This window comes from Vigna unguiculata, chromosome 8, assembly GCF_004118075.2.
Source record: "Vigna unguiculata cultivar IT97K-499-35 chromosome 8, ASM411807v1, whole genome shotgun sequence".
NCBI lineage: Eukaryota > Viridiplantae > Streptophyta > Magnoliopsida > Fabales > Fabaceae > Vigna > Vigna unguiculata.
Window position 1 is genome coordinate 18,205,639 of NC_040286.1, and position 22,712 is coordinate 18,228,350.

The following is a 22,712-nucleotide window of genomic DNA, read 5'->3' on the forward strand; positions in this document are numbered from 1 at the left end:
CAAGACATTTTAAGAAAGATTTTACGATTTATCTTGGTTGTCTATTCCTTGGTAATTCATCGACACTTAGTCATATGATAATTTGAACTACCTGGTTTATCTAACCTTTGGTTGTCTAATGCTTTTAGCTTATGATTTCTACTGCTAGACTCGTTTAGCATTCTAATTCATCTAATTCTTAATTCTTATACTCATCTAATACTAAGATTTGACCATTACATTAACCAAACTTATTGATTTCATTCACACATACAGTGTATGGGTATAATAAATTAAGCACATGAAAAAAATATCTTATATATTTTGATGTTCGAACCATACTGATCTATTTCTCATTCTCACTATTTGTAGACTCTTTTTTTAGTCTTCTAATCACATTTTTACTTAATCTTCACTTCTGACAAAAGACTTACTCATCTGATAAACTGATAAAGTGTTTTATTATAATCAAAACCTTATTAATTAATGGAGCTCGTCTACTTTAATCCACTTCAAATTCAAGAAACCTCGATCAGCTTCATCTTCATCCCCAACTAATTACCAATAGAACACCCAATCACATCCCTCTCTATTTTTCATCATCGATTCATCAGCACTAATTTCACCTTCCAGCTTTTTCACCAACAATGAGATAGTTACACCGACAGGAAGTGAGAAGGGCGTGTACCAAAGCATAATTTGGATCCATCATCGAGTTCACGATTTAAATACAATAGTGATAGTGTAGGTGTTTTTGTGTAATAATGTCGACAATGCGTATAAAATAATGGAATTGTGATTTTTGTAGGTGTTTTTTGTGTAATACAGGTGTTTGGAGATCGTTTGGAGAGTGAGTAATTAGGAAGGTCTGGTGATGATAAAATGTGAAAAGTGAAGATTTTGATGAAAATTTGTGTTGGTTGGAGGAAGAAAAATAATAAACGTTTATGTGAGCATGTGTTAAAAAAATGACCAAAAGGATCACATCTAGACCACATCGTTCACTATGTTGGTAACTATTTAAACGACATTACTTAAAAAACTAAAATCGACCAAAATTGAAATTTGATTGGAAAAAAAAAATAATTAACACTACAATTAACAAGTCAAAAATAGGAATCAAATTAATATTTAAGTCTCTGATTAATAAAAGAACAAATTTAATAATTGCGGAAAGTGATTTTATCTTCAAAGAAAATTGATAGATTAGATCATTTTTATTTGATGACTCAGAATAATCTTTTAATAACCAATTTAATTTTTTACAATTGAACTATGTAAAAAAACATTTCAACAAAATATATATATATATATATATATATATATAGATATTAAAAACAGGAGTAAAGAGAAAAAATGAAAATAATTATTGAAAAGAAATTAAATAATAATAATTTGTATTAAAGGAATTTTAGAAAGGAAGAATCCAATATCACCAGAAACAAAGTCAAACCTATCACAAACAACGCCAAAAATAACCAATTCAATATATTTTTGCAGTGACATTTAACCTATTACCATGTACGAAGATTAAAGGTGATTACCTGCCTTTAAGAAATTAATTTGATTAATCAAGGAAGAATATGGATGAACACTGGCAAAGAAATTAATTTATTCATCAGTGATGCCGTTCATCTACAAGTAAATTCATTTGATCCTTTCTGCACCACCAAAAGCTCACAAAGCTGCATTGCTTCAGAGTTGCCTTCCAGAAACAACATTTAGCCTTGTAGTGCCTTCATGCATAATTTCATCGTGTCATGGAAAGCACAACCACGAATAAGCACAAATGAAATATTGAAACAATTGAACCACAAGGGAAAACAAATAGACCTCGATCGGGATTCAAAACAGCTGATATTGATTTGAAATTCAAATAAGATACCTTTTTGACAAAATAAATATCATTAAAAAAGACTTTGCTTCAGATTCAACTAAAGCCCCATGCTACTGCTACCTACCAAAGGTTCAACTATTTAAGGAAAGAATCACATACGGTAAATAGTTCCAAATGCTCCAGTACCTTGAAATGCTTCACCGCTGCTTAAGGGTGTGGGGCTCTCCAGAATCATAGTCGGAGAATGAACAAATAATACAAATCTGCAAGATACTACAGCCCTTGAAAATTAAGTACATAAAGAACTTCAGATTTTATCAAGGAAAAGACACGGAAATCAACTAACAAGTAACGAGGCATACAACTGCAAGAAAACAATTACCACCACAATGCCAGGAACTGAAGTCTCGTGCCATCAGGCCAAATCAAACATTCCGTCGATATAAAGGCATATCTAGATCAAAGTACGCAAACGTTTCAGCTGCACAAAATATTAGACATTTGATAACAGTAGCTGCAAAAACAAATACCTGCTCCAGATGCTCCAAAAGTGTCAGGCGATATAAAAGTCAATAATGGTCACAACAATCTTTTTAACTGTATCACAACAACTGAGCTGCCCCGATAGCCAACTGCTCATCAGAATCAAGAGTGTATTCCGCCATGCATGATGGTAGAAACAATTAAAAGAAAATTAGCACCCATATAGGCAACAAATAGATGGCTATCAATTGCAACAACTCCTAGAAAGTGAGCCACACCTCACATGTACACATCTTGATCTTCCAAAAGTATCAACAGTTAAAGATTTAAATAACCAATATTCACACTACAGAACTATAGAAATTCACAGTCTGAGTAAATAACTAGATCGCATGAACAAAAAGACAATGAGTTAAGCATAATACTAGCAAATTTTGAAACTGAAGAGATCATTTCGTTTCAATTAGTTTAATACTGTTCACATTAAATCATATGAACACACGTGTAGAAAATTAAAAAAAGTTAGAAGTAACACAGAATACAGCAGCAACAAACACCTTTTACCACTAGGTGGGCAGGCTACAGAGAAAAATGAAGCATGGTGCTCTGTCAAGAATCCAACTGTATGTAACTGAATATAAAATTAAATACAATTGACATATAAAAGAAATAAATAATTATAAACAATAATTATAAAGATTCAAAGAGTCATATGCAGCTGCTAGAGTTATCACCATTTTCCATCTTATGTCAAAGTCAAATTCAGGCATCCAAGAGCCTTGAAGCTTAAAGTCAAAAGTAAAAAAGATAAGTGGTCTAAATACAGGGCTGCACAGCTAAAAATATCCTGTTCCCACTGGCAAATTAAAGTTGCACATTGGCCAAAATGCCATCAATAAACTAAAACCTAACCTGCACACAACGCCTTCAACATAGTAATTACTGTTCAAATCTCTACAATCCTTTTATCAGAAGACTCATCCCAATGAACAGAATCTAAAGTTGCTCAGAAGCATTTTGATACAGTTGATATACAGTGCACAGGTATTGTATCATATGATAAGTGATGGCGTCCATAAAGAAAGGTTTAGCATACATCAATACTGAATGGCTTTGTTCAGCGAACTCATCAGATATGATTCCAGATTCCAAAATGGCCCATCTAAGAACAGAAACTTTGATGCAAAAAGTCAATAGTCAGCTGAAATCTTAAAACTTCTCAGTTCATGAAACTGTTCTCCCATAGCATATTGATGCAATATAGAGATTTTTTGACCATTTTTCCTGCATAAATGATATCTCAAATGTAAGCATTTCAGACCAGAAATGAATCAAACTCAGCAAACTCAGAAGCAGTAGTATTTACCTTGACGTGACTACTAGGAAAGGCGGATGTGCGGAGTGTCTCTTGAGTTTCATCAGCCGGTTTTCTTCTTGGGACACTAAGAACAAAAGCAGCTTGGTCCCATGTGGCAGCAGTTGAAGTGATGCGGTAACCATTGTCCCACCTGCGATGAATGCCTTCACTAGGATACAGGAAATCAAGTTCCACAACCTGGAATTAAATTTTGAAAGAGAAAACTTCATATCACATACTGTTTAATACAACTTAGTTAAAAAATGCTTAAGAAATAACTGTAAAACCTGGTCTGAATATCCAGCACCACGGGACATTACAATTGCCCATCTACTCCCAGCAGTCGCCATAGCAGTGACAGAAAATCCTTCTCTCCATTTTTTATTGATCCACTTAAATGGAAATGACTCGCTGACTTTATAGGATTGCTGCATGTATTGGGTCCCTGAAGATAACAAAACAAACCACCAACAGACATGAGAAAACAATCCAAACACAATACTACTCCCTAATTTATGCAAACAGTTCCTCAAAACAATCAAGTAAACTATTGTCAATAAAATACTCCATGCCTAAAGAACAGACCAAAAACGACTTACCTTTAGACATTACAACCAATGAGCTCCCATTATTAGATCCTGCTATTGCACTAATGTAATAATTATTTTCCCACTGTTCCATAATCCATTCCTACCAAAAAAAGAAAAACCTATATTAATTCACCAACATAACATTACTAACAAATACAATGTCACCAATTCTAAATAATCTTAAAATAAGTCATGTCCCTACCTTATGAAGAAAGTGGGGTGAGAGTTCATGAACTTGAGAGTTGAAACCAGTGCCAGCATCCATAATAAGTGCCCAGAGGTTAGAACAACAAGCTACGCTGCTGATAAATAACCCATCCTCATATCCCTTTTCAATGTGTTGGGACAGCCGCACATCAGCAACATTGTAATGGTACCTGCATAAGAAAATAAAAGCAGTAAAATCCGACCACTTTCACAATGCTGCAATTACTTATTTATTTGTATTCAGGAGAAAACCTTTGCTTCATTGGTCGGCGGGCATTGTACACACTAATCCATTGCATTGCTGGCATTCCCATTCTGACTCTCTTCTTTGGTTGTTCGTCGTCATCTTCTTCCACAGTTAATCGTCCTCTCTTATGTCCAACCAGATATATAAGCTTCAAAGCACAAATCAAATAAATATCCACAGGAGTCATCCCTTACCTACAAATAGTAAACAATATACATTAAAGCAATAAAGTATTTAATACCTTTTGTGCACCTTCGGTATTTATGGGTCTGAAGTCAGGATTTGGTCCAACAATTCCATCAAAAAGTGATATATACTTTGCATAATTTGGTTCTTCATCAAATTTCAAATTCACCACGTACTCCACAAACTGCCGGAAAGGTGGAGGACAGACACTACACAAAGTTTCTGGTGAGGTTGCCATCTTTTTCTTGCACACAAGAAATCCTTTATTTTCTCCCTGAAACCAAATTTTATTAGAATGGAAAATTTTGATTATTATTAACACCAAAATGACTATATTTGAAGCATTTAGAACCTGGTATCCTTGCCAAGGTAGCCGGCCACGAAGAAGGAAAATCAATGTGTAAGCAAGAGATTCCAAATCATCTCTCCTGCTTCCTGTTCTACCAAGATGAGCATGCACACTAGCATAACGAACTGTTCCTCTGTGGCAATAATATGTTATACTACATCAAACAGTCTGGATTTTGCAAAGAAAGTATTTAGCAAAATAAACATGCCAATAATTCACCTAAATACATCGGGACGTTGATCATACTCAACATGAAGGCCAGTTGAACTATCGCGCCAACGGGTTGCTGCACAATAAAAGAGGGCAGAGCGCATGGATGTGTTTTGAGAAATTAAGCAAATATTCAATAAGTGATAGCATCACAACTTCAATAATAAGGTAGAATATTTACCTAATCCAAGATCAACTAAGAAAAGCTTTTTCTCATCAGCAGTTCCAGGAGTGCCAAGCAAAAAATTCTCAGGCTTTACATCACCGTGCACATACCTGAAAAATGACAGCAACATGATGTCATTATTCCCAATAGAGACATACTGATATGAGCTAGAGGTTTGTTTCTAACACGAATCAATTACATCCCATATCATACAAATCTTATAAAATTTCTACTAGTGGGCCACTTTTCACATTTCACTCCTTTTTTTCCAAAATTGTATTACTGATGTACTAGTGCAGGAAGGCTCCTCACTTTGCAAAGGTACAGGGGAGAATTATTGTTCCCCATGCATATGCAAGAGATTGTTTCTGGGTTCAAACTTGTGACCAATCAGTCACAAATGGCAATCAGACCAGCTCGCTCTCTTTCACCAAAATCCTATATTTAAAAAAATATAAAATACTACCTTTTGTGCGGTACAAGTTGCTTAAAAATTGTATACATTGATGGTACGATGTCATTTGAAGTTAGAGATAACATAAAATATTTATCTAGGTACGTTGTAACAAAAACAATGGAAACATACAAAAATAAAATCCAAATCGGGTCTGTTCAGCTCAATTAAAGAAACTTCAGATATATATTATAAGCAGAATAGAAAAAGGAGAGAGAGAGAGAGAGAGAGAGAGAGAGAGAGAGAGAGAATGACCCTTTAGAATGCATCTTCTCTAATATGGAGATGGCTTCAATTGCTATACATGCCACCATTTCCGCAGACATTCTAAAGCCAGAAAAAGATAAAACGGAGTTATCTACGCAATATTCTCCATAATATTAACAAAATAATATATTCCCTTTCATGACATTCCAGTCTCAGAAATACTTACGTGTTTGAGTTGTTATTCCAGACATCCCACAGACTAGGGCCAAGCATATCCATGACCTGCAATGCAACAAAATGCGACGTCAAGTTCCAAAAGCATTGGGTGAGAAACACAGTAGACAAACTTCCGACAAAGATTTTATTTTAGCACACATACCATAATATAGTAATCACCCTGCCGTCCCTTGTAATGAACACGTGGAACACCATGACTACCACCCAATGCACTATAAAGAAAAATAAACAGAGTGAATTTGAATTACAATGCCATGGAACATTTGAAATAAGGTTTTAGAAAATGGTAGCAGCGATTTCAGTCAGTGTCAAAGTTTTCTGGTAAAATTTTAAGTTGCAGTTTCACTATGTTTCTTGATATTGTGAGACGTTACAAACAAATGCAGCTGATATGGCTACAATTAAAGTTGCAGACACCGCCAAAAACCTTGAGGTAGCGAAAATCGCGATTCAGATCATTTTATTAAGGCCTTGACTTTTGGGCGGATGTGACCGGCTTTTGGACGTGACCCAATAAGCCACATTATCCGCAATTTGCCAAGTATAAAGGATGGCGACAAAATCAAACAGTAGATTAAAAAGATTGATTGAAGCGTTTGGGTAAGAAAAGGTAACGCACTTGTAAACTTGCCACTCATATGGAGGTCCATAATTGCACCCCTTACTGCTTCTATGTTCAAACTTCAATGCTACCTGCAATTATTCCACAAACCACACTGTGAATCATAAAAAACCCAAATAATCTAAGTCAAACACGGTCTTAATACCACTTATCCGCACGTACCTCTAACGCTCCGGCACCAGCCCCAACTCGCCGACCTACGTAAACCTGTCCAAACCCTCCCTTCCCAAGTTTTCTGTCTAATTTGTACAACGGAGAACCACCTACCTGTACCTGTTTCCAAATATCTTTCAAAAATAAATAACAAGATTCCATTTCCAACATTTAATAACAAAAAACGAAAAACAAAATAAAATCATACCCTCTCGGGAATGGGGGCAGTGCTTCCTTCGTCTTCTGCGGGCGCAGCCTTGTCGGGGCTCCGGCCACCGCCGCTGTCGAACTCGTCATCCATCTCTTTCTCTTTATCTTCTTCCGAAACCCTAAGCAGAGGCGCGTGTTGCTGTTGTTGTTGCTCCTTCTCTTCTAATTCACGGTTACCGATTCTACAGCGCGCGAGCGTGTTGCGATTGTACCTCCCGGTGTTGACAGTGGTTCTTCTCGTTCTTCTCTGGCGGGTTTTTGTGTTCGGGTTCGGGTTTGGGTTTGGGTTTGGGTCATGGAACGTTGCCCGGTTTCTTCCGCTTCGGAGTTCAGGCATGGTGAGGGGGATTGTGCTTTTGTGGGCTTCGTAAGGCCATAAAGAGGGAGAGCGCCGTCGCTGAGGTAAGATTCATGAAGGTTCTAGAATCGTCGCCGGGAATACACGATCTGTTCGGCAGAAGTTATAAAGGAGCACCAAGAAGGATGGAAGAATGAAGGAAATGAAACGACAAAGGGATATAGATCGAGGCATCATCCACCAAGGAAAAAAGAAGAAATAAAGAAAAATATTCCACGAAATTTTGAAAAAAATATATTTTTATAAATATTTAAGCAATTTTATTTTGTTGAACGGGGTCCAAGATGGTCTGGTAGCAAATAATAAAAGGGTTAACAAAAAAGGTGTGAAAATGGTTAATATATTGTAATAGAAGCCATATTTATGTAACTTATATTAGTCTACAGGTAAACAATGAAGGACAGTTAAGCAAAACTAGTTTTTAAATTTTATTATAAAAAATGTAATGCCTTTGCCTGTATGAGTAATATGCTGTCACTATTAAATCAAATAAAAAACCAATGATAATTAAAATTTATTTGAAGTATAGCATTTATTTGAAAATAATCAAATATAAATGCAATCAAGTTTCAGATGATTTTATCATTAATTAAAGATAATGTTGAGTGAATATAGTATTAAACCCAAATATCCTCACAGTAATATTCTCACCACACATCCTATATAAAACACAAATATTCTCACCCTAACAAATAGTAGTTGTTCCAAAAAAGCTATAATCTTGATATATATGATTGCAAGAAAAGTTTTGCACGAGACATTCATCCCCTGTCGGTCGCCTCGATTGAATCCTTTCTTTTTATGCAAAACCTAAAACTCTAGTCATTAAATTTTCACTAAAAGCTTGAGGAATATTTATTTCCACTTACGCAAATATAACATGCACATGTCATTATTTTGAAAGATATTGCAGGAAATATTAATATTCGATGAAAAAAAGTACTTTTACTCAAAAGAATATTGAAGATCACTTTTAATTTCAATTTATTTATAGTCAAAGCAATTACAACAAGAGAGGATGATCTCAAGAAACTTGAAAAAAATGATTATTTTTATTCATGGCTTCTACCATTCAAATAATAATTATTTTAAGAAATAATTTATTATTTATCTATGCTATCATTTTCAAGTAATCATTTGAAAAAAAATAATCAATTATATTAGTCTCGAAAACTTATACCGATTCGTAACATTAATTACTGTGTCAATTAATTAATCATGTTGATTTTAGTTTTTATTGCATTTTTTAGTATAAGATAATCTGCTAGACTAGCAAATAATCAAGTATTCGGACCATTTCATGACTTTCCACCTCTTAGTAATGAAAATTTTACTGAAAATACATTAATCCTAAACTCCAACCTTCAGTGACTTGAAATAAATGTTCTTCAATGATCAATTGTAACCTTTGGGATCTATAAAAGTCCTTTGTGCAAGAACAACCTATTCGTTCATCTTGCTTGCAATCTTTGAAAACTATGTTTCTTTCTTCCATACTTTGCCTACAAATTATTTTTTGTTAGAATGGATTCTCCCTCACAATCTAAAATAATTAAAAGAGTAATTTTGAGGAACAAGGGAAAATGAGTGAATGGTCGGATATATGATCAATATGTCCATATGCTCTTAGAAAATAAGTGGAAGGTCACATGCCTTATTACTCACAACTATTGATGTTTAGGAGTTGCTGGAGGATAAGGGCTTGAAAATTTTTGTACAACTGATTGTTATTACTATATGTTCCTACATGGACAATCTAAAGTTATTAAGGGACTCAAACTTTATCTTATCACAAAATCTTTGAACTCCTCTGATGGATATTCCATGGTCTTGTTCGTGATGCCTTCATTATTGAATACTTGGTGGAACATGAGGGATTACCTACAGAAAAGATCCTAACAATCAAGTCAGCAAAAGCTCTCAAAATCAAGTTCAGATTATGCATTAATGAATTGCGTATCTCTAATTGATGGGGTCCACTCTTATTTATAGAGGACTAATTTTATTCACATTAGTTAAATTATGGGTTGGACTTCGACTATGTTCATTTTGGCCCAACTTTATTGGGTCTGATTAGACTTAATTGGGCCTATGTTGCAAGCCCAATATTCCTTGAAAGTGTTTAGCTAGTTTTTACCTAAGTTAGAATAGGCTTGCTAACATATTGACATATTGGACATTACTGGCTCCATACTTGTCTTCCATGGATATGACTAGTTAGCATATGTATCCTTTCTTTACCTGATGGGACCAGATAGTCGACTAGCTTTGTTGCTATGTAGGCGAGTTTATTCATATGTGATGTAGTTAGCGGTCAGGCACCTGATGACTCATTATTCTGCTATGTATCTGATTGCGGTGTCCGTGGTATATGTTAGGTTCAACAATTACTTTGAGTTAGCGGCTCTTAGGGTTGGAGATCATTTCAGCTAATGGCCTTTTGGAATAGTGACCAATCCGGCCCTTATGGTACATCAGCCCCTAGTCTTTGGCGTGATCTACACTCTTAGAGGTTGTTATAAGCATCTATTTGTTTCTTACGCTTGCATTGTCAGTCGTTGTGAGTTCATAGGAAGACAAAAAGTCATGTCAAGGGAGACGTAGAAGTGCATTGTTTATGGTGACATTTATGGGTTTGTAAGGTGTAATAATGGGAGATTTAGACGGGGAAAGAGGAAAAGTCACGACCCTAATGCTATAAATAAGGATGTTAGGGTCAGAAGTGGTCACTTGGTTTCATTTTCACAAAGATCGTTGAAGAGAGAAGAGCTGTGTATTTGCTTCTCCCAAGGTTTTAGTGTCTGACATATTATCCAGTGCCGACAACTTCATTTTAGTAAGGTATGTCTCATAATGAATTTAGAGATGGTTTTGGACAGGGTGTGGGTAGTAAGAGTAGTCGTCCATTAGATGAGTTGTCTAATGGGTTTACTTATAGGGATGAAGGAGTAGATATGGAGATCATACTAGATGTTCGGTAGGACCCAGCTGAAGAGGTGGCTAAGAGAAATCTTCTCTGAATGGGTGCTGAAGTTTTGGCTATGATGTATTTTTGTGTTCGAGAAGGATGCATCCTAGGATATTGTAACGTCCTAGCCGGAAATTACTTATGTGAAAATTAAAATAGGAAATATAATAATAATCCGCCTTTATTATTAAGAACTTTCCCAAAAACCCAGGAAATTTAAATCGATTTCAACACGCCAATTATAACCAAAAATCACGGCATTCAATTATTACAACTATAAACTATTTATAAAACCATTACAAAAATAGTCCATAAACTTCCATGAAGAAAACTAGTATAAAACTCCAATAGTTGGCCTCACTCTGACTCTAAGCATCCACGTGCTCACTTGCATCAACATTTTTTCCATGTAACAAGTTACATGATCATCGCCAAACACACAGATAGGGTGAGCTCAAAGATAATAAAAAATCATAATAGGAAATAATAAAACATTTCAAGACCATGATCTATGTTAACATCCCAATCATCAATTCCTCAACTTTCAAACCTTTTGTTGGACGCCTCTTGATTCTACGCCTTTTGATGAGTACACCGATCGATCTTTGTTGCACGAGTATCTACTCGCCCCTCCGACTACCGGCCACCACCTAATAGTTTACACATATCATAACCTAATGCCCCCAAATCATGCCAATTCACAGAATCAGCTCAGAACACATACTCTCCTAATGTGTCACCTAGCGGCAGTTCCTGCGCCGCCAGGCGATGCATATAAAATCTGGGTTCTTGCCCAAATTTCTACACTTGCGCGAACCCCAAATATGCAATTCCTATCATTTTTACAGATTATTAGCACATTTATATAATTACATGTCATTAGGAGAGTTCATGTTGGTTCCAATACCATTAATATCATGGAGGCATGATGAAGGATTATCTTGTTACTTTTTAAGATTATTGAATATGGTGTGAGTTAATTAAGAAAGCTAAGTGAAATCCCCACTGGACATTAAGATAGCAAGCTATCTAGATGTGAAGGTTCCTTTCACAAAGCTCAAGAGAAGAAGAAGATAGATTGATTCAAAACAAAAAGGAAATGGAAAGCACATAAACCGTAGAAAACCTAGAACAATTAAAGGAAGAAGAAAACATAAAATGGAAAGGAAAGAAATGGTAAAAATGTGAGAAGCACGTCACTACAAGGCTAGGCTAGAAGCCATGGCAACCTTGAAGATGAGTGGATATGTGCCGCCACTTGTTATGCAAGATAAGGCTTAAAAGTATTCACTCCCAAGGGAGGAAACTCTCACAAATAGTTGAGACACAAGAGTGTTTTTACTTCAAAATGTTCAACCCTTTTACATGTCTAGGAGCACCCCTTATATAGAAGAACTTAGGGGCCTCTAAGCAAATAAAAGATACATAAGGATGTCTCTACAAAAACTAACCCTAGCTTCTAGAAACTAGGTCAAATAAGGTTACAAAAAATGAGAGACAAAAGAGCTAACTATGGTGTGTGCAAGGCTAATTTCGTTCTAGCACAAAAGGAGGCAAAGAATGTGTCTCATATGTCTCCAAAAAGTGGCCAAAGTGTGTTAAAAACAAAGGAGACCAAAGATACATAGGTACACTTGCTTCATGCCTTTTACTTTATGCTTTATGCCTTTGCTTTACTCTCTCCTACACATCATTTATGCTCCCCAATCACCATGCGCCACCTAGCATTGCTTTCTTACTCCTAATTAACCTACAAAGCAAATAAGCATAGATTAGCATGTTGGCTTAATTCAAGTCAACTATAGTCAACAAGTCAAACCTAGTCAAAGGTCAACAAGTCAACTAAAGTTGAATCAACTAAGTCAACTTTGGGAATCAAAAATAACAAACACAAATGAAAGGGATGAAGGATTAGTGAATTTCCTTTCTAAACATGCTTAGTCTTCTTAAGCATGTGCCTCCATCCTTGGTTGGGGTCAATCCTTCATCAAGGCAACACATAAATTATCAAATCTCAGATCATGTTCATCATCCCCCAATTCCAAAATGAACCCTAACCCCAAATCCATACACGATTCATACCATCATCGTAAAATTTACTTGCAGTTATCCAATCACATCAAAATACACTCGAGTATACCTCAAGGGTTCATCCAAGCAACATCAACAACACAGAAGGATCAAGAAGGCAATGAACTGGAGAAACCAGTTCACGTCGCCTGGCGGATAACGTCACATCACCATGCGATTCATCGACAAACCCAAAAATTGGGTTCTGCAGCATGTGTCGCCTGGCGGCAGTTCATGTGCCGCCAGGCGGTTTCTAGAAAAATCCAGAAATGCGAAAAGAATTCAAGCATGGCCAAGACATACACTTCAAGCATTCCATACATTACATATTCATACGATTAAAATCAAAACATGAAGTGGAACTTCCCTACCTGCATTTTTTTCTCGCACCAATCCTCTTCTAGAGTCTCTTTTTGATTCCAAGTCTTGTCTCCACCCAAGCACGCTCACTCACTCTCTTTAGGTTCAAGTTTATGCTCAGAAACTCTCCCTTAGGCAGCCCACATGAAAATGCACATTTCAACACTCTCTTCCCACCTACTTGTCCAATTAATCAAGTCTTAATGGTGGTTAATGGTTCAGAAACGAAAAATGGCATTAAGGTGGATTTAATTGACATTCAAGGCTCATTAGGAGTTGTTTTTCTAGCCTTTATTGGCTATCTCTTTTTAGCTAGGGTTTCGGTGTCCTTTCACATTCATGCCAAAACTGATTTTTTCAAAAAGAAAGTTATTTTGTTTAAGCCAAAGTTCAAACCCATAACCCTTCAATATCAAAGCAAGTGCACTACTTACCAATAAGCCAATTCGTGTTTCTTGGTCTTTGTAATTTTTATAAATCTAGAAATTTATACTCTCTTATCACGCTCAAACATCATAAAATTAATACAATTAAATAACACACAATTTGGCATACACAAGACTCAAACCCAAGTCCTTTTAAAATGACTAAATACTCTCAACCACTTAAGCTAGTACTTTTCCACATCATGAAAGTTAACATTTAATGCCATAAGGGCTCCCACTACCCGCATTTATTAAATAATTATTTATTTAATTATTTAAATTCCTTGGGTCTTACATTCCCCCCACCTTATAAAATTTTCATCCTCGAAAATTAAAGCTTACCAGGAAATAGATCCGGATAGGACTGCCTCATCAGATCCTCCATCTCCTGAGTCGCTTCATCCCAAAGGACCTTCACTGTCTTGATTTCCTTTCCCCTTAACTATTTAACCTGTAAGTCCAAAATCCTCACCGATCTAACATCTATTGTCAAATCCTCTCTAACCTGGATATCATCCGCTTCTGGCACATGTGAGGGACTTGCAATGTATTTCCTCAACTATGACACATGGAAGACATTATGCAAGTTCGCCAAGTGTGGTGGCAATGCAATCTCATACGCTACTAGGTCGATCCTCCGAGTAATCTGATACGACATGATGAATCTTGGAGTCAACTTCCTCGACTTGAGAACCCTCCCAACACCAATGGTTGGAGTCACCATGAGAAACACATGGTCTCTAGCTTCAAACTCCAATGGTCGCCTCCTCTTGTCAGCGTAAGATTTATGTTTGCTCTATGTAGCTCACATCCATTCTTGGATCAATTTCACTTTATCAATGGTCATCTGTAAAAACTCAGGACCAAGCACTACATATTCACCATCCTGATTCCAGCACAATGGATTCCTACATCTCCTCCCATATAGTGCCTCATAAGGTGTCATTATGATGCTGGAGTGATAATTATTATTGTAAGTAAACTCCACCAAAGGAAGTATCTCACTCCAACTGCCCAGGTGATCTAGTACGCAAGCTCTCAACAAGTCCTCCAAGGACTGGATAATCCTTTTGGACTACCCGTCAGTCTGAGGATGATATGTTGAACTCATCTTTAACTACGTTCCTAATGCCGCTTACAATGACTGCTAGAATCTCGACGTAAACCTTAGGTAACCTGACCACATCTTTGACACTATGCTCGTTGTCACCCCATGTAATCTAACCACATCTTTAACATATAGCTCCGCCAATCTATCCATCGACAATTTCTGATTGATCAGTAAGATATGAGCGCACTTCATTGGTCGATCCACAATGACCCATATCGCATCGTAACCCCTTGTAAACTTTGGCAGGTGAGTCACGAAGTCCATCGCTATGTTGTCCCACTTCCACTGAGGAATTTCTAATGGTTCCAACGTACCTCCTGACCTCTGGTGTTCTATCTTTACCTTTTGACACACTAGGCAAGATGCTACAAAATTTGCCACATTTGTGTTCATGCCAGTGTACTAGAAAGAGTCTTTCAAGTCCTTATACATCTTAGTCATACCAAGATGTATGCTAAGACGAATCTTGTGGCCCTCTTCTAGAATTCTCTTTCTCAACCTTGGTCCCCATGGAAATACACCCTGTTCCTAAAATCAAAATAATAATAATAATAATAATAATAATAAATAATAATAATATAAATAATATAAATAATAATAATAATAATTAAAATCTATAACAATATATAAAAAGGATTCCCTCTTTTGTGTCTACATTTCAAAATACCAATTTTATCCTTTAAAGTATAATTATTTATTAAATTTTTGAAAATTTGTAACATCCCATTTAATTAATAACCCTAATTAAAGGAAGTGTCACACAAAATAATATAGTAAGCACGGTCCTGGAGTATAAACGTTACTCCTTACAGTTGTCCAGAAGAAAACAAGAAAGAAACTAAGGCACACCACGATGCCAGTAACAAAATAGAATAAGGAATATAAAGTATTCCAAATAAAGTTCTAGGATAAGGCAATACATGGGCCACAACCCTAAAAGAAGGCATAAACGAGCAGAATCCAAATCCAGATGACTATGCAGCGGAATCACCATTTCCCTGTTGACCACGCAGAGTTTTCGCATATGCTCACATCAATAAATTGATGATCATCGCAAAAAGAGAAAACCACACACTCAGAACATACAACAAGCAGAAAGGGTAAGCTAGAGTAGAAAATTATTTATCATGCAGTTACATACACTTTCATAATTCAAAATACATATATCAACCAATCATGTTATGACTTTCAAACAATACACTAAGACTCACGACTGATCTAGATACATATATTTAGTCAGATTCAGCGGATGCTTGCACTTGTGGTGGCCTTTACTGCTCTACTAAGCTGCTCTACCGGGCTATTTGTTATAGTGTTTCATCCCCCACACCCAAGGTTAGCCCTTAAAGTGTTCAAGGCCTCTTGCTACTCTCACCACTTGAGTCAGTACGCTCTGCAAGTGAGACTAACTAACTCTTTAAAGCGTCAGGATGCAATCCTTACCTTGAATCCTTACTAAATTATACAAATGAGGCACCACTATGAACTCCCACTAACAGGGGTCATGGAATTACGTCCTGACCAAATGAGGCACCACCACGAGATCTCACCTAGAGATTGATGGAATTACGCCCTGACCAATGCGGCACCACCACGAAACTATCGTGGAATTACGCCCTAACCAAACCAACATCATGTTTCAATCAATCAATATAGAATCATTTCTCATGCCAAAACCATGCCACTTTTATAACCAACCATCTCATTCGTTTTACATGCTAAGATCATACCAACACATCAATCGAGTTCATACCCTTAGATATTCCATGCATATTCGGATACCTCATATTTTAAATAGGGCAAACCAGCCAACCATACAATCAATAACAACCATGTGAGAAAATAACAATTCTCCCTCACTGTTCTACACCTGTAAAATCCGAGATTTATCCAAAACAATATATCAATCATATCCATTTCAAAGCAGGCACCATACAATCACCAAAGATACCTAACAAAACCCAAATATAGGCAAAATACGCTTGAAATAAGAAACCCTAACTTCCCTTACCTGGAAAGAGCTAGTATAAGACCTTGACAACGAACAACGGAGCACAACAATTCTAGGAACAAAATAAAGAGCAGGAAAAATAGCGGAACAAAAAATGCGAAAATCAAACTGAAGGAGAAGAGTATGAATTGAGAGCAACTTACGTGAGCGAGGAAATGAGTTGAACTCACTTGAAGACGAAGGGGTCTCGAAACCCTATCAGAGAAACGACTACAGCTCTAAGGAAAGGGGAGACTATTTTCTGAAAGTGGAGCGAAATGAATGAGGTTAGGGCAGTTTAGGATCCTTGGCTCCCAATGTGCCAGCCCTAGGCCCAACTGATTTAGGGCAGCCCCTATAAAATAAGGACAAAAAATAATTGGGCCTTACAAAATTGACCATTATTTTTACAAACTTTTTTTTCTCTATTTATCAACAATTATTCTCTCATCTTTTCTTATATATTTCACTTTATTTTTAATAAATATGATTTTATTTTATATATTAACTTAATAACATTATATTATCATCACTTATTAATGTAATATTACACATATTTAAAAAATGCGTACAGAGAGGCGTGACAGTGCCTATGTGTACATTAGTAATAATAATCATAATAATAATAAAACAAAACTACAAAAATAAATAAAAATAAAAATAATGAAAATAATAACAAAATAAAATAAAAAATAATAATAAAATAGTAATACTAATAAGAGAAAACAATAATAATAAAATAAATAAATAATAGTAAAACAATAATAATGATAATAAAATCAGTATTAAAATAAAACTCTCATTTTTCCAGCTGTCTAACACTCTCTTCACTCATTCTAGCGAAGGTTTGAACAACCATTCAGTCAATTTATGTTTCATGATAATTCCTACACATCTAGGATTATATTATCATGCATCATGGTCAAACATATTACTAAAATAATAAAACAATTAAATTAATATGCTAATGGCATACACAAAGCTTGAACCTAAGTCCTCTCATAATAGCCAAGTACTCTTAACCACTTAAGCTACCATTGCTCCTTATCTTCTCTCTCCATATTAATTAATTTAGGGATTCTTGCCTTCGCATTTATTAAATAAATAAATATTTATTTATTTAATTTTCCCGGGTCTTACATCGTTCAAGACCCGGAATGGTAGCCATAAATCCCCTCATGAATCTCTTTTATCACATACTTTGCTTGTTCTTTTGTAATACACTTTAGTAGGGGTTGGTTGTGCCCTCATTTGTATACATCTTCTCCTATCAGTGTGTATCATGTTGCTTTTCTTAACCACCCCTTATCCATTGGGTTTGTAACATTCTAGCCGGATATTACTTATTTAAATTTAAAAATAAGAAATATAATGGTATGTCGCATTTAATTATCAAAATACCTTCCTAGAGCGGGGGAAAATTTTTCTTTATTGTAAAAGTCGAGTTTCAAAGCCATATAAATCCATATAGTGTTTACAAAATTCTAAAAATACTAACTAGTCTGTTATTACAAGAAAATAAAAACCATAAAATGAATCCATGAAAATTTCCACCGCTGGCCCCTCTTCGGCCTAAGTATCCCCATATTCACCTGCATCAACCTCTGCTCCCATGTAACGAGTTACATGATCATTGCCAAACACACACAAATAGGGTGAGCTCAAATAAAAATGAAAATAAAAGCAATAAATAATAAGTAATAATTCTAAACTCAGAATCTCTAATCAAAGACCCATTCGTAAAACCGGACATTCATATCTTGCTCTGGACGCCTCTTGATTCTACACCCTTTGATGATTACATTGATCGACTTTGCTGCCACGAGTATCTACATGTCTCTCCGAAAACAGGCCACCACCCAATAATCCACACGCGGGAATAAAAATGTTACGACCACAATTCGCAACACCAAGTGGAGTTCCCCAATACGAATCGCAGTCCGTATTTGTCCCAAGACTACCAAACTCTTCAACTAACACTGAGGAAAGCAATCTTTCGAAACCCATCCGTATGAGCCACGATGTCGCACACTCCACTAGACTTCCAAAACCACCAGGCTACAACCTCGAGTAGCCGCGTGTTCCCCAATAAAAGTTTCACTCGTAACTAGGCCTCCAACAAAGCATCACATCAAGACCTCCATCTAAAGCTGTGTAGAATCCTCTTCGTGATCCAACTCTGCACCCAAAACTGCCTGGCACATCACTCGCGTCGCTATGTGGAAATTGGTCCTAGACTGTCTGGCGATCTCCTCCTGTTACCAGGTTACAAGCCTTCCTAGTCCCTCTGTCAATGAACTCTGCCTGGTAGAGCCTCCCCTATCGCTAGGCGCCACGTGAATCTAGTGGCCACTGCTAGTATTTTGTGTCTCTATTGCCTAGCGGCTTGTCCTGCGTCACCATGTGCTTTACCAGTAGCGCAATGCTACTGGTTTTTGGCACTCTTGAATAGGTTCCAATGAACCCCAATCATACAACACACAATTCATATCACACTACAATTATCCAATCATAATCCCTATGACTGAATCATAATGCACACATCCATTTACTAGCTTTTCATAATTAAAACATACATTTATACAATTATCTATAAAATTTACCATACACTTATTCTTTTACCCAATGCAACATGCCACACTACACTTCTACAAACATAATAGATTGCACATAATAACAGTAACCGAAACAAGCACTTTATCAAATCACAATCATAGAAACCTTTACTTTTACATGCATTTGGTCCCCATCATCACACACTTATATATGTATAATTAGTTGTCTTATATACATTTACTTTATACATCATCTGCCAATTAACCCACTTTATGCACAAAATTACTAAATAAACCCCTCAAAACGCAAATCATATAATCAACTCAAAATGTTTTGATATACCGATGTGTCTCCTGGTGGAAGTTCATGTGTTACCAGGCGGTGCATACAAATTCTGGGTTATGCCTATAATTTCATGCACCTGAACGAACCTTAAAACCCCCACCCTATAGTTTCAATATGAGTTTTGATGAAAATTTAATGTGTTATCATCAAATAGAGTTCATGCTTATTCAATTTAAGATTACTTTCATGCAATATATCATAAATCATTATCAAAGGTCACATTTATTCATCTGTAATCCCAACATGAACCATAATTCCCCCAATCATGCCAAATTCATGTAATTTACATCAGTCATACGATCCAAACATTTAATCATTCTGCCAATCATAGAGATTAATTCAAGTATTCACAAACGTCACAAAAACTCAAGAAAACTGGGCAAGCCAGTTCATGTTGCTTGGCGGCAACACACTGCCGCCAGGCAGTTCATAGAGAAACCCAGAAAATGGATTCTGGATGGGTCACACCCAACCGCTAGGCGGTTTCTAGAAAATTCTAGAAACATAAATATTTTAGTTTTGAAATGGTTGAAATGCCAAGAAGGGGGGGTTGAATTGGCTAGTTAAAAACTTAGGCTATCTTTGAAAGCTAAAAACCACCTTTAATTGAATCAAATAGATCACCAAGTTAGGATGCAAAAGGTGCTGGACAGTATACTTTCAGTCGATCAAAAACAGAGTTAACATATTGATTTTACTAAACAGATTCTATTCTGGTATAATCAATCGATTCAAACAGGAAAACAGTCGACTGAAATACTGGGAAAAATGCAGAAATCTAGATTTGAGTTTTAAACCAGAAACAATGCACAAGAATGATCAAGATAGGCTCTAAATGATTATACAAACATGCTCAATGCTGCAGATGTCATGAACACATGCAAGATCATGAAAAAGATTATTAAAGCACAAGTTCTTTAAACTTTAAAATGAAAATGCAAGAGAGAAAGGTTAGAGAAGAGAGGAGACCATGAGATTTTTATACTGGTTCAGTCAAATCTGAGCTACATCCAATTTGTCAAGACAACATGTGCTTGACTTTGCCCTATTTCCAAAGATTTACAAAGTATTCACCTTTACACTTTCAAAATATGCAAAAAAGACTCTTGAATCATACAAGAATCACACTAGCACAACAAGAACCCTTTTGTAGACCTGGAAAACCACCAGGCACAAACATAAAGCTTCAGAAAGATCAAACCTCAGTGGTAGCATAACCCAACCTACAACAAACCACTTTCTCCAAGCTACAAACCAAGCCAAAAGCTCCAAGAATTGATCCAAGATCAATATTCAACTGCTGCAAACTATATGATCACGAAGGAGAGAGTTTCCACACGTTTCTAGAACAAATTTGCGCTCTAAAATGATCAACATACCTCTCTTTCGAAAATCACAACTTTTATAGTCAAATTATTATGAAATTCAACAGGTTGATTTTCAAATCAATTGGTTGATTTCACTTGACTTAAGTGAAATCAGTTGATTAAAAACTAAATCAACTGATTGAATTTGTTGTAGTTTAAGACTACTGCAACCAACCTTTTAACCTGTTAAAAAACCATTCAAGAAATTAAAAGAGACATTTTAACCTATTGAAAAACCATTTAATAGATTAAAAGACACACCTAAGACCAAAAACATCTTATTAATGCTATAAGGTCTACAACATGGATTACAAACTTAAAATACACTTTCTAAATGATGTAACTATGTGGAGAGCACACGTTCTAGCCTTGATCAATATGAGTATCATCAAATATCCTTTTCTCCATCAATGTAGCCTTCATTCCAATGGTAATGGCTTGAAGATAGTTCAAAAGTGCTTTATTTAATATTCATCAAATCTTTAGGAAGCAAACCACCTTGGCTTCTCATGTGAACAATCTCACCCTGATTTGATGAAGCAAACCTCTATCTTCTTTCATCTATCTTCTTCTATCTTCCATTGCAAAATGCTTCCATTTGTTGGATACCAATTGATGAAGTGACACCTTAGCTTGAAGCTTGTGAACCTGAAAAACATTTTACAGTAGCAATGCACACAAGCTAGCAAGCACACACATATGCACATGCTCCCCCTATCAATAATATGGTTCAAATTCAGATTTGATTTTAATTCCAACTTTAATGCTTCTATGCTTTCAATTTGATCAATTTTCCATTTTCCAATTTTTCTCCGCCTTTGGATTCATCAAACAGAACAAATGCATAAAGAGAACAAGCATTGCATATCCTTTCATTAATAATGGAACATAATATAGCAACTAAAATTGAAATAAAGAAGAAAAATCATAAAGCTGATATAATCAGCCGACTGAAATGAAAAACAACCAACTGAAACTGATAGAGCTGAAACTGACAGAGCTGAAACTGAAAAAGCACAAACACATGGATGCAATGCATGATCCTAAACAACCAACACACTCAGTCATCCTGAGTATCATTTCTTATTTGGAATGAGTTCAGCATGTCATGCATATCATGAATTTGGCCATCCAATGCATTGAACCTCTCACTGCAATAGTTGTGATGTGCATGTTGGGACACATTGAGCTCATGCAGCTGGTTCAGCACCATCCTCTCAAAATGTGAGTACATAGGGCCTCTATCCTTTGGAGGGTTGTAGGAAATTAAGTCCATGGGTCCAACAGTTGGTTCTTCCTCTTGATTTGCACCACTTGGGCTAGCTTCATGGTCATGTGCACCACCAACTACAACACCAGCAGCTGTCCATGCATTTCCACCTTGAGAAAGCCCATTTTGTGCAGATTTTGATTGGAGGTATGGTTCAACACTCCAGTTGACTCTTCTAGCTCATCTTCTACATCAATTCCAAAGTATTCTATGAATTTGGACACCAAAACCACAAATGGCAACCTAAAATCCGTGAGTCTCTTGGCCTTAAGCATGTGATCACGAAACACATAGATCCAATCCACTTGAATGTTATGTTGTATGCAGTACATGAGAATCAAATCTCCCTCATTCAATGTTGAATGGTTACTACCACGTGGAACAAGGATTTTGTGACA

General features: G+C 36.1%; 1 protein-coding gene across 15 annotated transcripts; it reads right to left on the reverse strand.

The window, feature by feature from the left end:
- Nucleotides 1–1,359: 1,359 nt before the first annotated feature.
- LOC114194231 (casein kinase 1-like protein HD16) lies at nt 1,360–8,023 on the reverse strand. Of its 15 annotated transcripts, XR_003606367.1 has the most exons (21): nt 7,493–8,023; nt 7,294–7,404; nt 7,129–7,202; nt 6,652–6,721; nt 6,499–6,554; nt 6,321–6,392; nt 5,627–5,721; nt 5,455–5,521; nt 5,239–5,368; nt 4,942–5,160; nt 4,706–4,848; nt 4,449–4,623; nt 4,256–4,346; nt 3,944–4,101; nt 3,666–3,854; nt 3,396–3,583; nt 2,857–2,930; nt 2,347–2,448; nt 2,199–2,270; nt 2,003–2,079; nt 1,436–1,715 (listed from the first exon to the last, which is right to left on the reverse strand). XR_003606367.1 is itself a non-coding variant. In XM_028084344.1 (16 exons), exons 1-16 carry the CDS (start codon nt 7,829–7,831, stop codon nt 3,524–3,526), a joined length of 2,049 nt encoding a protein of 682 aa, XP_027940145.1. In that variant the 5' UTR covers nt 7,832–8,023; the 3' UTR covers nt 2,961–3,523. The 15 variants fall into 15 exon arrangements, 1 of the variants encoding a protein (XP_027940145.1); XR_003606366.1 differs by lacking the exon at nt 2,857–2,930 and having other exon boundaries at nt 1,360–1,715; XR_003606368.1 differs by lacking the exon at nt 2,857–2,930 and having other exon boundaries at nt 2,003–2,097.
- Between the last annotated feature and the right edge of the window lie 14,689 nt (nt 8,024–22,712).

What these genes read in the sequence shown, in the direction of transcription:
- LOC114194231 (XM_028084344.1), bottom strand. Translation starts at nt 7,831, where the DNA reads ATGCCTGAACTCCGAAGCGGAAGAAACCGGGCAACGTTCCATGACCCA. An exon ending in AGGGTGATTACTATATTATG is followed by an intron (nt 6,555 to 6,651) that starts GTATGTGTGCTA and finishes GTTGCATTGCAG; the next exon opens with GTCATGGATATGCTTGGCCC. An exon ending in CACCCCACTTTCTTCATAAG is followed by an intron (nt 4,347 to 4,448) that starts GTAGGGACATGA and finishes TTTTTTTGGTAG; the next exon opens with GAATGGATTATGGAACAGTG.